Source organism: Thamnophis elegans, chromosome 13 (assembly GCF_009769535.1).
Source record: "Thamnophis elegans isolate rThaEle1 chromosome 13, rThaEle1.pri, whole genome shotgun sequence".
NCBI classification, from domain to species: domain Eukaryota; kingdom Metazoa; phylum Chordata; class Lepidosauria; order Squamata; family Colubridae; genus Thamnophis; species Thamnophis elegans.
In genome coordinates this window covers 29,956,257-29,973,608 of record NC_045553.1, presented here as the reverse complement: position 1 = coordinate 29,973,608, position 17,352 = coordinate 29,956,257, and the positions used below count along the sequence as shown (strand labels likewise).

The window sequence follows — 17,352 nt, the reverse complement described above, 5'->3', positions numbered from 1 at the left end:
ACTAATCAAGGAGAGAAGCAACTTAGAACTAAGAAGACATTTTCTGACCATTAATTGTTACAACAATTAATCCATGAAATGACTTGCCTCCAGAAGTTGTGAATGCTCCAACACTGGAAGTTTTTAAGAAGATGTTGGATGTTCACTTGTCTGAAGTGGTATAGGGTTTCCTGCCTAAGCAGTGGGTTGGACTATAAGACTTCCAAGGTTCCTTCCAACTCTGTTATTCTATGAATGGAGAAAGTTTTCCTGGGAAAAAAAGATGCTAAATTTCAGGAAAATAAGTGTAGTCTACAGAAAATGCCTGAATTGTGGAGTCCTTGATGCTTTAAGCTTGGTTGTTTTCATTACCAAACTAGGTAATATCAGCAGTCCTAGAAGAGATATACCAGTATATACTAGTCTGAACCCATGAACCCCTAAATGAAGGCTTATGAACATTAGTGTTATAATATTAGTGTTATAATTCCGAGCAATCTCAGACAATATAAGGAAATTGTGAGAGGCTAAAAGTTACAATTTAGCAATAACAGATGGTCTCAGGATCCTTATTCTTACAATATTTATTTTCACATTGCAACAAATATCACACATCTCAATAAGCCATTGAGTGGTTGAGTTGAAAGCCATAGGCTTCAACTCAGAATGCTATATGAAGTTACTCACTAACATTCATAAGCCTTCATGTATGCGTTCATGTGTCAAGAGTAGCCTGCTATTGATTATTCAACCACAGATATGCAAACTGTATTTCAGTCTCTATCATCCTAGGTGTCTATTAAGTTGTCTTCCCAGCTTAGATAAACCAAAGGTCCTCAGATAACTCTCTCAAACCTCTTGGCAAATGTATCTCACTCGCAGGATTAGAGGCAGGAGGCCCTAAACCATTTCTGACAAATGGCAGTCCAATCTCTTCTTGAAGCTACCACACCTTCCGAAGGCAATTTCTGTTCCATTGATTGTTTTCACTTTCAGAAAATTTCTTATTTCCAGGTTGAATCTCTGCTTTTCTCCATAGTGAGGGGAGGAGACTTACTTACTTAGACTTAATCTTCGTAAATGTCAACGTCCATAAGGCAGTGACCGTTGCATTGTGAAGGCCAGGGGCAGGACGTCACGGATTACAGCACGCCATTGATTCCGATTTAGGGCGGCTTGTTGGGCATCGGTTATCGAAAAATGGAGTGGTTGAAGATCGTGAGCCACTTGGGATATCCACGTTTTCTTTGGGGCATTTCGTGCGATTTTCCACCCATCCGGTCGCAGCGAGTTAATCAATCGGTAAGGGGAGGAGTATCCAGGATGGGTTGACCTTATCCTCTCGTTTATTGGACTGAGTCAGATAAGCTCTTGGTATACGCCCCTGGTCCACCAGGCACCGCCCAGTTATCAACCTAGTCCCTCAACTGGATGGTTTGCCATCCTGGATCTCCGATAATTTGGAAAGAAATTTAAAGAAAGAAATAGGATTAATTCAACTCCCTATAGCAGCAGCCGCAAGCAAGCTGGACAGCTCCCTGAGCTGCAAGGAAGTCTGCCAAAAGCCCCCTTGGGGTACGGCATGCTGCCCAGGCATCTGAGTGAGACAAGTATCACTCAGGAAAGGAAATCTGCTGGGCAAGCAGGAAACAAAGGGCACAAGCCTTCCAAAGGCAAGCCCAGCTGCGGAGGCTACAGCAGCGCCGGAGCACTCTGCCGCTCCCCACAGGTTCGAGCGGCAAGCCACGGCTTCCTCAAGGGCTGTGGGGCACAAATTGGGCCACCGACAAGCGAGTGCGGTGCTGGATCCCCGCCCAAAAGGTGAGCCTCGCCGCGGGAGCTCTGCCGGGTGCCGGAGTGCTCCGCTGCTCCCTGCTGGGTTGAGCGGCGAACCGTGGCTTCCCAAATGCCACTGATCACCCGCGGCATTATCCACGTGGCCCATCTTGCTGGAGGAGGTCCACAGGCAAAGCAAAGCCTCTAGCGGCACCCGAAGGAGGCAGAAGAAGTAAAAACCAGCGGCAGAGGCGCGCGGCAGCACAAGCCGCCAGAACAGGAAATTTAAAAGAGGCGCCCTTTGTCTCCTGGCACGGGTGCCATCTTGAAGCTGGGAGGAGCCACGTGTTCCAAGATGGCAGCACCCAGCAGCAACAAGGAGACCGGCAGGACTCAAGTACCTGCAGCAACAGCCAGCAGCCCCACCAGAGGGGCAGAGGATCAACCAAGGTTAGTGAACACCCCAAAGGCTTCCCAGAAGAGGGGGGGAGCAAAGGCTAGAGGTAAGAAGAAGCACCTTTTCCCCAGGGCAGAGCTGGAGGCAGAGGATGATCACAAGCCTTCCAAGCCATCTAAGTATGAAAGGGGAAGGCCCAAGAAGCTGGAGCAGCTCTACAAAAGGCAAGTCGGGAGGGGGCAGAGGTGGTGCTGATTGCCCCCTTTTGGCCCAGGAGGCCATGGTTTGCAGACCTCCAATCGCTCTCGGTGGGCAGAGCTTGGAGGAAAGGATGTCCCTCAGGCAGGGGTCACTGGAGCACCCGGAACCCCAATGGCTCCAGTTGACCAGTTGGCAGTTGAGCAGAGCATCAATTCTCCCTCAGGGTAATAGAAACTATCCAGGCCGCCCAAAGACCCTCCACGGAGCGCATTTACGGCACAACTTGGCAGGCCTGTTCCACATGGTGTAACTCCCGGGGACAGGACCCAGTGAGAGCCACCTTTCCTTTAGTGCCGGAATTTCTCCAGGCAGGCCTGGACAGGGGGCTAGCTCCCAACACGATTAGGAGACAAGTCTCGGCCATCTCATCCATGCTTCTGTGCGGTAGAGCCCAGATACTCACTCACCAACCCTTGGTCAAGCAGTTCCTGAAGGGGGTGTCCAACCTCAAACCACGGTACACAGGTGCCCTTCCGGGGACTTGCACAGGGTGTTGGATGCTCTGAGGGGGGGGCCGTTTGAGCCATTGCGAACAGTTTCACTAAAGTTTTTAACCCTTAAGGTGGTGTTTCTAGTGGCCATCACATCCGCCAGATGGATATCGGAGCTGCAGGCCCTGTCCGCTAAGGAAGACCTCTGCATATTTCATCAGGACAGAGTGGTGTTGCAGTTGGATCCTTCCTTCATACCTAAGGTGTGCTCATGCTTCCACAGGTCGCAAGAGCTGATTTTGCCCAATTTTTGTCTAGACTCTTCTCGCCCAATAGAGAGGAAGTGGCACACTCTAGACGTAAGGAGGGCTCTGAGGATTTACCTCAGAAGAACCCGGCGGAGGCCCTGTTTGTCTCATTCCAACCGGAGTCTCTGGGCAAGAAGGTGACCTCCACCACCATAGGCAGGTGGTTGAGAACCTGCATTGCTACGGCCTACCAGTCCCAAAGCTTACAGACACCGAGCCCCATCACAGCACACTCCACATGAAGTGCGGCCACCACTGCGGCCTGGGCAACGCAGGCCTCATTGACAGAGATATGTAGGGCAGCCATGTGGTTTTTCCCCTCACCTTTCGTGAGGAACTACAAATTGGATACCTTTGCCTCTGCGGAGGCTTCGTTTGGTCGCAGGGTATTACAGCCAGTTCATAGGGCGGGGGACACACCCCACCAGGCATAGTTTGGCCATGGGCCCTCAGTATGTTACCCTCCCTAGGGACGTGTTAGCTTTGGTACATCCCATCCTGGATACTCCTCCCCTCACTACGGAGAAAGGGCGTTGGTACTTACCTGATACACCTCTTCTCATAGTGGAGGAGGAGTATCCAGACACTCCCTGTCATGGTAATGTAACATGTGCTATGATGGATGTTGCACTAATATGTTCAAGTTATAATTCAATTAAAAGTTTGAAACCTTAACGAAGGTCTGGAGTGGATGGCACAATGGGTCGGATAGAGTTCTTCGCCAATAACTGGGCGGTGCCTGGTGGACCAGGGCCATATACCAAGAGCTTATCTGACTCAGTCCAATCAAAGAGGATAAGGTCAACCCATCCTGGATACTCCTCCCCCACTATGAGAAGAGGCGTATCAGGTAAGTACCAACATCCTGTTTAGTTTACATCCATTATTCCTTGTCTGGCCTTCAAGTGCTTTGGAAAATAGCTTGACCTCCCTCCTCTCTGTGGCAGCCCCTCAAATATTGGAAGACTGCTATCATGTCTCCCCTGGTCCTTCTCTTTTTCTATCATCCATGTAGGTATGTGCTTGGTTTAGATCCTGTTATGAATATTCTCAATACAGGTAATTCCCCACTTACAGCCATCTGTTAAGCAATTGTCCAATGTTACATCAGTACTGAAAAAAGGTGACTTAGAATTGGTCCTTGCATTTACAACTATCACAGCATCCCCTTGGTCACATGAGTGGCATGTGTTTACAATGATTGCACCGTTTCAGGCCATGTGATCACCATCAATGACCTTCCCAGCCACTTCCAACAAGCGAAGTCAATGGGAGAAGCCAGATTTGCTTAACAACCACACAATTCATTTAACAACTGCGGTGATTTGCTTAACAACCAAAATTGGTCGTAAAATCAGGCCTGACTCACTGAACAACTGTCTCGCTTAGCATGTAAGTTCTTGTACCAATTGTGATTGCAAATGAAGGACTATCTTTGTGTACTTATTTTCATCAACTTTGGTACATTTATAACCCGTTATATGCCTGCTTCTCTTCATTCATCCATAATAAATTTCTAGGAGGCTATGCAGAGAACCATCTACACCAGTGATGGGCAACCTTTTTGGCGTGGTGTGTCAAAAATCGGCAAAAAATCGAGCATAACTCGCGTTGTGTGTCACTTCGACAAAAACATAATTTTGCGCAATTTATAGTTTAAACTACAAAAATGTATAATTGCAATATATAATTGTATTTAATAAACCAAAAACTAATTATTTAACATACCTGCTTAGTAACTTCGTTAAGCGCTTTTGCATGCTGAGCTATGGAGTGAGCAATGCTCAAACTTGCAGAGTTTAAATTTGTAGAGCCTTTCATAAATTTAAGGATGGAGTTAGATTGGCTCTTATAAAGGTGTAGCTTCCTGGAAATGTATTCCCTCCTTTCATCCTCACTTTTTTCCAAGAGCTGGGAATGATTAGTTTCAAAATGTCTATTTATATTCCACGTTCTGCTTACTACCGTTTCAGTACATAGAACGCAAAATGATCTGCCATTTTTTTTCTATAATGCCATACACCTCGCTCCATGTCTCTTGAAAGGATCGGCCACTGCCACTACCACTCCCTTTACTTAACCTTTGTTTTTTATTTTTTGGGTGCTCCATCAGTGGGCCAGTGACAGCAGATAGAATTATAGATAGCCAATTAGGGGTTAACTAGCCTAACAAGCTAACACAACCTCCCCCTCACTTATCTCAGTTATTGTGGGCAATTACAAGTCCATGGCACCCCAATAGTTGCTGCTAATGGCGCTCACAGTTCCCGTTGGCACTCCGTTGTTCCCTGCTGTGGTGCGGTCGTAAACGACAGTCCCAGGAGTAGACTCTCTGTGCCGGCCTGACTGGAGAGAGGCGCGCACTGTTCCCGCGCTCCTCTCCTGCGGGTCCTCCCTCGCCGCGCTGATGACGTGTGTGCGCACGGCACGCACGCCTTACCAGCAGCCCCTGCGCTCAGAAAGGGGCGGCGGCGATACAGTAAGTGAGTGTGGGCGGGGGAGATCACACGTCCCGTCCCCCCCCGTTCCTCCAGCACAGATTCTTTCATCCTTGGCGGCCGTGCAGGAGCCGAGGATGAATCGCATGAAATCCTGTGCGTGTCACCCCAAATGGCTACGCGTGTCAGCACTGACACGCGTGTCATAGGTTCGCCATCACTGATCTACACCGATCTTCACCCTAAAAGGAACATGCTTTTAACTCTGAGGATATGAATAGAATAGAGCTGGAAGGGACCTTGGAGGTCTTCTAGTCAAGCCCCCTATTCAAGCAGGAGAACCTATACCATTCCAGACAAGTGACTTTCTAGGCTCTTTTTAAAAACCTCCAGTGATGGAACACTCACGATTTCTTGAGGCAAGTCGTTCCACTGATTAATTGTCCTCAGTGTTAGAAAGTTTCTCAAGAACCAAGGTGGTGCAGTGGTTAGAGTGCAGCACTGCAGGCTACTTCAGCCAACTGTCAGCTGCAGTTTGGCAGTTCAAATCAAACAAAGGCTCAAGGTTGATTCAGCCTTCCATCCTTCCAAGGTGGGTAAAATGAGGACCCAGATTGTTGGGGGCAATACGCTGATTCTGTAAATCACTTACAGAGGGCTGTAAAAGCACTGTAAAGCAGTATATAAGTCTAAGTGCTGTTGCCAATTCCAAGTTGCTTCTCTTTGATTAGTTTCCAACCATTATTTCTTATCCTGCCCTCTGGTGCTTTGGAGAATAATTTGACTCCCTTTTCTTTGTGGCAGCCCCTCAAATACTGAAATATTATTATCATGTGCCCCCTAATTCTTCTTTTCTTTAGAATACGTTCTTTAAGTTTCAGATTTTGACTGTTTTTCCCCAGCATGATTCTGGTAACACAGAGGGAAAAAGGATGCCAGATCATTCCAACCTGCTCTTGTTCTCAATACAGGCAGCATTCACAGCAATGGGCGTTCCTTTTGCACCAGCTGCAACAGATCAATAGCACAGTAATTCATACAGCGATGGTCAGTAGGCTTTACTGATGCATATTTAGCAAGCTATACTTTCAGCTCTAGTTAACAACAGTATCTGCTATAGAATGGACTTGCTGGGGGAAACAGGGAGGTACTGTGTGCACAAAACAGCTTGCTCTGGTTCGTAAACAGAGCAAAATCGGGCTGTTCTGAACCAGGCAAGGAGGATTGTGGGAAGGGAATAGGGGAAGGGGCCAAAGATATCAGGCATTGAGGGGAACCTCAGAAGGGACTGAAGATGGAGAGAGAAAGGAAGCAGATGGGCCAGCAGGGGAGGGAAGAGAAGGGGAGATAGAAACCAGCTTCTCCTATTTGGCAGCATAGATTTTTTTTTCTTGCTGACCTAAAAAATGTCTAGCAGCACGAGAAGAATATGAAGGTTTATTCTGAACCACGTTTTCCCTATTTTGTGCATCTTGCGCTAAAGAGTTACAGATCCAGCATTGTCAACTAATACACAATAACTGGTCCATATTTCTCCACTAAAACAGTATTACATGTAGTCCTCAACTTACAACGGTTCATTTAGTGACTTTCAAAGTGACAATGGCACCAAGAAAAGTGAATAGTGACCATTTTCCACACTTACAACCTCTGTAGCATCCCCATGATCATGTGATCAAAATTCAGGGGCTTGCAATTGGTTCATACGTATGACTGTTGCTGTGTCCCAAGGTCACGTGATCTCCTTTTGTCCAGACTCAACAAGGAAGCCCGATTCACTTAACGACCACGTTTCTAAATTATCAACTGCCAATGTGTGCACCAACTGTGGCAAGAAAGGTCATAAAATGGGGCAAACCTCACTTAACAAAGGTCTCACTTTTACAACAGAAACGTTGGGCTCAATTGTGGTCGTAAGTCGAGGACTAGCTGTACAGCTAAGTAGAACGTGTGATTCCAAGCAAGGTTTTGGTGACACATGCATTGCTAGGAAAACACGCTATCTATCTCTGGGATATTACTCAAACCACAGTCTCTCTTTGAAAGTTGCAGGCTGACGTTCCCAGAGGTTTTGCTTCCAGAAACAAAATCTAGATCCATCTGCATACAAGGCAGGCCCTTTATCACCTAAGTATTATCCATCCTCAAGAAAAAAGAAAGTCAAATCTTTGGACTTAGGTGTGCTACCTTCAAGGAAAAAGCCCAATTTCCCTTCTTAGAAAGCCCAAGAAGATTAGATCAGTGGTCCCCAACCTTTTTATCGCCGCGGACCAGTCAGCCTTTGATAATTTTACCGTGGCCCGCTGAGCGCGCGCAGGGGTGGGGGGGCGTTGTTCGCGACGACACATTGATTGTTTATATATCAGATTGTTTTGATTACTACCATAATATGAGCTAAAAATATATCAAGCAAATATTTCCATGATGCTTTTTTGTAAAAGAAAAAATGGGGGAATACAAACATACTTTTTAAATCCACCTTCCCAATTCCACACCTGAATCATATCCCACCTTCCATTTTGTATGTAGATTTTAAGGAATAAACAGTACTATGGAAAGTCAAAAACTTTTTATATGAATTGTGAGCATGTTATGGTGCCACACATTTAGATCTCCAAAGACTCATTTTTACTTTGAATCAAAGCAGCATATAAATTATTTACCCTCCTTAATTCATTCCATCATCAATTAAATGACTTTCTTTATAGTTCATTTTCTCTCTCCTCTGGAACAAAATTAGGCACGATAAGTTCTAATGAAGATGTCACTGGTTTGCAGATCCAATTATGAATTCCATAACTTTCCCAGGATGCTTTGGCCCAAAATGCATTTCAAATGCGAAATTTTGGAAGAGAGGCAAGAGACTTCAGGCACCGAGCCCCCACCCCTGGCTGCGGCAACTGGAGCGGGCGGGAGGCAGGGAAGGGGTGGGCAAGACCGCCGCTTTTCCACCGTGTGCTGCAATAGCGGCAGCGGCGGCCTGAATCTGGCGACTGCCCCTCACCACCTCAGGCGGCGCTCATACCCTCCCCTTTCCTGCGCTACCGTTAGACTCCTCTCAGCCCCCCACCCATGCCCGCGGAGGGCGCACGCGCGCCAAAATCGCGCACCCCCATCTCCCCTCAAAAGACCCCCCCTGCCCTCGGCTGCCCGACGTTCTCTCTCTCTCTCTCTCTCTCTCTACCTCTCCCGCCGTTCCTTCTCACAAGCCAAGGCCGGGCAGGGAAGCGCCGTCTCCGTCCCGGGCGCGCCGCCCCTCCCTGGGCAACTCGGAGACGACTGAGCCGCTTTTTCTCCAACCGCGCCGCGCGACCCTTACCAATGCCGGGCGCCACATAGACGAAGTAGAGGAACGAGGATGCCCCCGGCCGCTGCGCGGCCCGGTGCCAGGTACTCCACGGCCCGGCACCGGTCCGCGGACCGGGGGTTGGGGACCACTGGATTAGATAACACAGCTTTCCCTCCCACAGAAACTGTCACTATTTTTGCGTTGGTTCTATGCTTCCAGAAATATATCATTAAAAAGAAACTAGAAATCATTCTCCATTTTCATGCTATAGATTTTTCTACAGCAAGAATGCAGGGTTTAGTAACACAACGTGCTCACACTAATAGTGGCATCTATTCAGAAAAGCACAATGCATAGTTAATTGTCCAGGTTTAACAGCCACAGGTGATTTCTTTAAAATGCAATAACTCAAGGAGTGAAAGGTCATGTTACACACTGCATGCAACGTGTATTATAAAGCATGTAGGTATGCATTCACATACACATGCAATGTGCTGGGTTGACCAGAAAACTCATCTGCCATTCATCAAAATATTTACGTCTTTTTTTCATGTTTATAAACATACTAAAAAGCATTGCTCCTAATTTGTGAAAATTAATACAATTCTTAAAGCAGCCACCTCTTTTCCAGACTCCAGTAAATAACTTAAAAAGTTGAGCTACTTTAATGAATGGAGAAGAGGTACTATGCCGTGTGCAAACCAAAGCCTATCTTCCAAAGTATTTTCAAAGCATGCAATTCCAATACTAGAGGAAAGAGACATGTGAACAATGTTTAGCATCTCTTCAAAAACTACCCTGATTCTAACCATATAATACCTAGCCAAAAGAAGATGGGTGCCCCAACAACCATTAAGCGAGATTCAAGACACTTCAGTAAACTTCCAGGATATTCTCTCTAGGCCCAATAGCAGGAAAAGGTTTAACTATCCCAGGAATGCAGCATTTCCACTGTGCTGTCATTAGCAATGGTAATGGGGGCTCAGAACTTGTTCTTACCTTCCGCTACATCATCGTCCACAGCGCCTTTCACCTGAGAAAAACACCACTGAATGTCATTCCCGCCACCGCCAGCTCCTAGAAACAGAACAGAAGTTAAATCAACGTAATTCCACACCCATCGTATGAAATTTGGCTGCACGGTTTTATCATTCCACTCTGATAAACAGTGCAGCGAATGACGCTGCAAAGGCAAACTCTACACACCCACAAGGATATTCTCAGCACAGATTGAAGCCCACAGATAACCTCCTCGCAAACCATTCTTCTCCGCCACCTGCCACCAAAGCACTGGGTTCGAATTATCCCAGAGCAAATATATCCATCCGGCCCAGAATCACTGCAATTTCTCAGCTAATTCTTAGCTGTTTCCAAAGCTACATTCCTGAATACATTCCCAAAATCACACCACAATCGGAAGAAATTACCTCGGGATGTCTTCTAGAATTCTCTGAAAAAATGCAGTGCTTCCTTGCCTTAACAAACAAAATTCATTTTCTACATTAAATCCTCTCCCGCCCCTAACCTGGCTACATTTTTTTCCCCACACTGTATTTAAGAACAATAAATCAACATCCTCATTAGCAGGAGCAGGAGCTCTAGCAGCAAACTTCACCACCTAAAGAAAAAAACAACAGAAACCTAAGCCAAGAACCTTTCCTATGTGCATAATAAAGAAATAAAGCATGATTAAAAAAATACAAAGCAGAAGTATAACCTCAAGAGCTTGAGGAGGTTGTCAGGCTGCTTTAAAGTTACAAGTAAGTTTCAAACTACCGTAAAAGACGGATCGGAGAGAAAATTTCAGGAACATTTCTGCCTAGGCGGAAGACAATGAATCACTTGAACCTTGCCGCCAAGACATGTACAAAACACAGTGCAGACACCACCCATTTCTTCTTCATGTCATTTGAAGTCAGTCATTTGGGTTGGGTTCATACAGGAAAGAGACTGCGAAGAATTACAAGCTGGTAGCTTCTAGTTCCTGAAAAAAGGGCTGCCAAAATGGAGCCCTTTCTTTTTATGCCTCCCCCCACTCCAAACCAAATGGGGGAAAAAAACACAGTGCGAAGTTTCCCACCACCCCCTTTCTCGCTCCCTTTTCTTCTTGAGGCTGAGCTCTACAAGGGAGAACAAAGTTTGAAGCAACTATGTATTCCTTCCTGGCTCAAGAACAGCAGGAGGAACACAGGAAAAGTGGAAACAAAAGTATTCTATTTTAATCTCCCTCCTGTTACAATGTCCTGAATCATTTGACCATATCTGGAAATGGGAAAGGATGTTTAGAGATAGGAATAAATCCATATTCATGTACAGTATTCCGCATGCATCCTGAAGGAGCAAAAGCCAAGGCCCGTAGTTGAGCTTTGCCCTGAAATCCTAAAGATCTTCTATAAAAAATAAATGTAAAAGTAGATCTCATTCTATCTATCTATCTATCTATCTATCTATCTATCTATCTCTATCTATCTATCTATCTATCTATCTATCTATCTATCTATCTATCTATCATCTATCTATCATCTATCTATCTATCTATCTATCTATCTATCTATCTATCTATCTATCTATTGAGAAAGAGAATATATATATTCTCCCATAATTGGGGCATACCAGGGGTTGTGACACTATGTATGTATGTATGTATGTATGTATGTAGAATGAGATCTACTTTGATACACACACACACACAAACATACACACTAAAGTAGGCCACCCCCATCCAGCTGTATCTCCCTACATTCCAAGCTCTGCATCCATTGATGAAAAGGAAAAAGGGGGGGGAGAACCAGGGGCGGGTGGACGCCAGAGGTGTTGTGGGCACATCAGGGCTGCAAAGCAGTTCTCAATAGGGCCTCTTGTGCTCTATTTCCAAACCTAGAGCAATTAAATAGACTGGGTGTGGGTGAAACAAATTCCAGGAAAAAGGAAGAGAAAAAGGCAGGGGAACAGCAACAGAAGGGAGCTGATGTTGAAGGCCTCCCATTGCATTTTCAAGCCACCCCCAAGGTGGGGAACCCCCCCCCCCCCGCCCTCCAATGAGCAGGAAGAGATGTGGGCTTAAATATCACATGGAGGCTGCTCAAGCTGTCAGCACATCCCCCCCCCTCGGGTTGGCACCAAGATTGCACGTCCCTTCCCACGAAAGCGGCTGCATCGGAGGCATGCTGGCTTTGCAAAGGGACCCCCTCCCCTTCTCTTCCCTTCCCGACGCGCCCTCTGCCCTCGGCTTCCCAAACACGGGGCGTGCAAAGCAATCCTGCCGGTCCAGCCCCGAATCCCCGGCTGGGGTGGGGTGGGGAAAGCCTTTTGAGGCTTATCAGCAGGAAAAAGGGAAAGATCAACCCCCCCGACACACACACACCCCGCACACCTCGGTTGGAAACCGCACCAACTTCTGCCTCTCCCTCGCCAAGGAGCAGCGGCGCCGCTTGACGGGCAGAGGCAAAAAGGGGCATTTTTTAAAAAAAACCTCCGTCGGAACGATCCCGGCCATCCCTCAAGGGGATCGAGGCGGTGGGGAAAGGCGGACGAGCCGGCCCAAGGAGGGGAGCCAGCATTTCAGGAGACCCTCCGAGGCAGCGGGAGGGAAGGGGGGCAAAAAAGCCGACCGGGGCTTTCCATGAAAAGCAACGGGGGTGAGAGAGAGGCGAAAGGAAGTGGCCGAAGCCGCTCCCCGCAGGGCCGGCAGTCGGGCTCTGCAAGAGCGAAGCAGTGCTTCTCCTCCCCGCCCGCCCGCCCTGCCGGCGCCAGACTCCAGTCCCCGGGCAGAGCGCGGCTCCCTCGCCCCTTTACCTGCCATGCTGGGCGCCCAATGGTTGGCGGTCGGGAGGAAGCGGCCTCTCAGCTTCTCAATCCTCTCGCCGGGCCGGTCTGGGAGAGAACGTGGAAGGAGGATGGCAGCGGATCGCGCCCGCCGGGGAGCGGGGGGGAGGGCAAGGCCGGCTTCGCTTCCAGGGCTTCCCCGATCTCCGCTTCCTCCTCCTCCTCCTTACCCAGCCCCCCTCCTCCTTTCAAAATGGCGCCGGCAGAACCGAATATGACGTCAGCGGCCGAGGCGGGGGAAGGTGGGAAAGCAGCGGGGGGAGCGGGGGGGGGGAAGGCAGCTCGCCCGAAGGGGAAGAGGAAGGGGGCGGGGCCCTCAAAAGGGAAAAGGCTGGAGATGGGAATGCGCGCGTCGCGCTTGCTGGGCTGGGGATGGGAGTGTGCGGCCGCGCTTGACCACAAGCGTTCCGCCCGCCTGAGGAGGAAGAGCTCGAGTTCCCACAACCCGCTTTCCGGTGTGGTGAAGCCCGAGCGGGTGGGGATGGCGCGGCGGGTTAAAAAAAAAAAAGCGCAAGTGAACTTGCGCAAGTGCAGCCCAGGCGGCGGCTCTTTCGCTTGGGCGCTCCGCTTGCTTGCCTTCTGCGCCGGGGCCGCCGCGAGCCTCGGAGCGGGATGCTAGTGATTTTCTGTTGAGAATCAACAGGCCGCGAGAGAGGTCAGGGTCAGGCTTTAGCTGGGGTTTTTGGGGGTGGAAGGTAAAAAGCCCCATCATGAACTGGCGGAGATGTTGACCATCTCTTGGTTGGACTCCCACTGGAGTTCGTTGCTAGTTGCAAAGTCGTGCGGGAATCTACTCCAGCACAAGAGTTACGTTTTGCTTATTGTCCCAGAGGTGCTTCTCCAAAAGGTAATTGGACTTTCTTGATTCTACCCCACCCCCTTTGGTTTGGTTTCACTTCTCCTCCAAGAAGAACTGAAGAAACTCTTCGAAGTGAAATGTTTCCCAAAAAGAAAAAAGACAGTCCAGTTGATGTTTGGAAAAGCACCTCTGGGTCAAAGCAGGACCTGGATGGTTGAGAATTTCCGTAGACCTTTGCTTATTGATAAGGAGATGGACAAACATAAAGGAAGAGACAGAGTGCCCAGTTCAGTTTCCCTTTCAGACTTTGAAGGTTTGGTAGTTTCCATCTCACCTTTAAAAAAAATGGTTCTGACTTTGGAAAAAGTAGAAAATGCAGAGCTGCTATTGCACCTTGTTTGGCCAAGATGCCAAATTCCTGAAAACTTCCTCTTTGTATCGCTGCTTCTCAAATTTCCATGCGGTATTTTGAGTCCCACCCATCTATTGATCAAAGCATCTGAGCCAAGATGGAAAGAAAACGTCCACTCTTTCAGGAACTAACTGCTTACTGGCATTCTGTTCTTACAGTATTACCTTTCTTGGATACAGTAAGTGGAAAGAACATTGGTGGTTGTTTTTTTTTTGTAATCACACTACTGGAATTTTTTTGTTGCACTAACTGTAAAATAAGGAGTGGGAACTGACTGGGGTGAGGCACTGTTAGGAACAATCTTCCCCTAAACTCAAAATTTATCCCAAAAAACCCAGATATGTAATATTTTGAATTAGAGGTAATCCTCAACTTACGATCACAATTGAGCCCAAAATGTGTGGCTAACCAAGGCAGTTGTTAAGCGAGATTTGCCCCATTTTTTGGCCACAGTTGTTAAGTGAATCACCATGGTTGTTAAATTAGTAACACGGTTGTTAAGTGAATCTGGCTTCCCCATTGACTTTGCTTGCCAGAAGGTTGCAAAAGGGGATGACGAGACCCCGGGACACTTCAACCGTCATAAATATGAACCAGGGGCCAATCACCTGAATTTTGATCACATGACCATGGGGATGCTGCAACAGTTGTAAGTGTGAAAAATGCTCATCAGTCACTTTTTTCTGTGCCATTGTAACTTTCGTCACTAAACGAATGGTTCGAAGTCAAGAACTACCTGTAGCTTATTCTTTTGCTTTGGATCTAGGGATGCAGTGGCTCAGTGGCTAAGACGCTGAGCTTGTCGATCAGAAAGGTTGGCAGTTCAGCGGTTCAAATCCCTAGCACTGTGTAACAGAGTGAGCTCCCATTACTTGTCCCAGTTTCTGCCAACCTAGCAGTTCGAAAGCAGGTAAAAATGCAAGTAGAAAAATAGGAACCACCTTTGGTGGGAAGGTAACAGCATTCGATGCACTTTCGGTGTTGAGTCATACCAGCCACATGACCACAGAGATGTCTTCAGACAGTGCTGGCTCTTCGGCTTTGAAATGGAGATGAACACCACCCCCTAGAGTTGGGAACCAACCTTTGGTTCTAAAGTCCAGACCAGGAGATGCTGACTGTCTTCATTTATCTATTTTTATCCCACCCTTTATTATTTTTATACGTAACTCCAAGCAGTGAAAATAACTAATATTCCTTCCGCCTCCTTTCTTCCCCAAAGCAACAATGATGAGAGGTGAGTTGAGCTGAGACAGAGTGATTGGCCCAAAGTCACCCAGCTGCTTTTCATACCTCAGGCAGGATTAGAACTCACACTCTACTGGCTTCCAGCCTGGTGCCTTAACCACTAGGCCAGAGTGGCTTATCTTAATACAGTCTTGGTGCACTCAACTAGAAACCAGCTGAACTTCCCTCTGGCTCTTCTCCAATTTTGGATGAGTGTTACATCCACCTACAGATCATGGGTACCACTAATTGAGAACGACTGTGGTTAACAATGGAATAAAATACTCCATAAGCTTCTGTGGTATTAAACTTCCTACCAGTTTTGCTCTGTTGAGGTGCTAATTACAACCGAAGTATAAAAGTGAGTTTTCTACAATGTTGTCTCGTTGTTAGCCCTTAGAGGCAGTCCAGGCAGGAAACAACCACAATTGGGACTGAAGTTTCTGTTGCTGAACAAGGGGGCTGTTAAGTCAGTCGTGCCCAATTTTATGACGTTTTCAGCCATGGTTGCTTAACGAACCGCTGCAGTTCTTTTTTTCTTTTTTTTTGCTTGATCTCCTTTGAATTCAAACATTTTAATTTCTAATGTTGGATTTTCCCACTTACCAGAGAGATCCTCCTTGTGGAGTACTGTGAAGCCATTACCATGACAACTCCACTGTGCTGTACAGTAGAAGCCGTTTTAAGGCACAATAGGCTGTATCTTAACAGAACACACACACCAAGGGGTGTTAAGGATGTATTATCCCTACAATATTTGTTTCCAGAGAGTAAATCATCTGTGTACCAAGTATGGTTGAAATTGCTCAAGGCGTTCCAGAGTTATGCCCCCACACACACAGCAATTTAGATAGATAGATAGACAGACAGACATACAAATAAATAGATAGCAATATTATAAAATACAAAATTCAAGTAATGAGGAGGGAATGGAAAGGGGGAAGAAGGTGAGGAAAGGTAGGGAAAAGAAAAGAAAAAGAAGCATTGATTTCTGACTCTCTCTGTTGCAGTAGAATAAGACATTAACATCAAATCACAGCTTTTTGTTTTTCCATAATAATATGAACAAATCATTTTTATAAAGATCTACCAATCTAATCTATAAAACCCAAAGTCAAAGTTACATTTTTTCCCAAATCAAGCACAAAATTCAGAAGTGGTTTCCATGTGGAAACAAAAGTACTTACTGGTGTGATCTTTTCTTTAATCAGAGGCACTTCTGCCATTTCAGCCAACTTCATCAACTGAAACCATTCTTCCATGGAAGGTATCAAGGTGTCTTTCCATTTTGGCACATATAGTCTTGCTGCTATCAACATGGATAATGATAAAGTTCCATTTTTTTTCTCCAGTTCTTTTTCCATTAATCTCAAAAGGAAAAATTCTGGTTTCATTTCTATCTCCATTTTCATGATTTTCTGTGTTAGAGTGTGAATCATACTCTTAATTTTTATTTTTGCTTTATCACATGTCCACCATAGAGGATAAAAAGTCCCTTCTTTATTCTTCCACTTCCAACATTCATTTGACATACCTCTATACATCTTAGATAGCTTATCTGATGTTAAATACCAGCTATACATCCTCTTATAAAAATTCTCTTTTAAATTACAATTTAATGTAAATTTTAAACCCTTCATCCACATATTTTCCCATTGTTCAAGCATCACATTATATCTAAAATTCCACTGCAGTTCTTAAGTGAACTGTGCTTTCTTTAAGTGAATCATACTTCCTCCATTGACTTTCCTAATCGGAGGCTAGTTTGACTGGTTCCAAATGGCGATAATAGCAATAGCACTTATACCACTTTACGGTGCTTTACATCACTCTCTAAGCGGTCAGCATATTGTCCCTAACATTCTAGCTCCTCATTTTACCCACCTTGGAAGGATGGAAGGCTGAGTCAACCTTGAGCTGGTGAGATTTGAACTGCCAAATTGCAGGCAGCAGAAGTAGCCTGCAGTACTGCACTCTAACCACTGCGCCACCAGTGCTCAGCCATCGTAGTCATCGTAAGTACATGCTGGTTGCCAAGCACCCAAATTTTGATCATATGACTGTGGGGATACTGTGAAGAAGGGAAGATGGGAAGAGAGCAAGGAAGGAAAAGGAAGGAAAGAGAGGAAGGAAGAAGAAAGGAGAATGAAGAGGGGAGGGAAAAAAGAACAGGAAGGAAGGAAGAAGATTACCATGAAAGGGAGGGAGCA

General features: G+C 46.5%; 1 protein-coding gene across 1 annotated transcript in view; it reads right to left on the bottom strand.

The window, feature by feature from the left end:
- Window positions 1-12,973, bottom strand: part of PPP2R2A (protein phosphatase 2 regulatory subunit Balpha) — a 78,458-nt gene extending 65,485 nt beyond the window's left edge. The window contains exons 1-2 of the mRNA XM_032229969.1: window positions 12,675-12,973; window positions 9,879-9,956 (exon numbers count right to left, since the gene is read on the bottom strand). Of these exons, the coding sequence (XP_032085860.1) occupies window positions 9,879-9,956; window positions 12,675-12,681 (85 nt within the window). The 5' untranslated portion in view covers window positions 12,682-12,973. The remainder of the gene's footprint in view (window positions 1-9,878; window positions 9,957-12,674) is intronic.
- Between the last annotated feature and the right edge of the window lie 4,379 nt (window positions 12,974-17,352).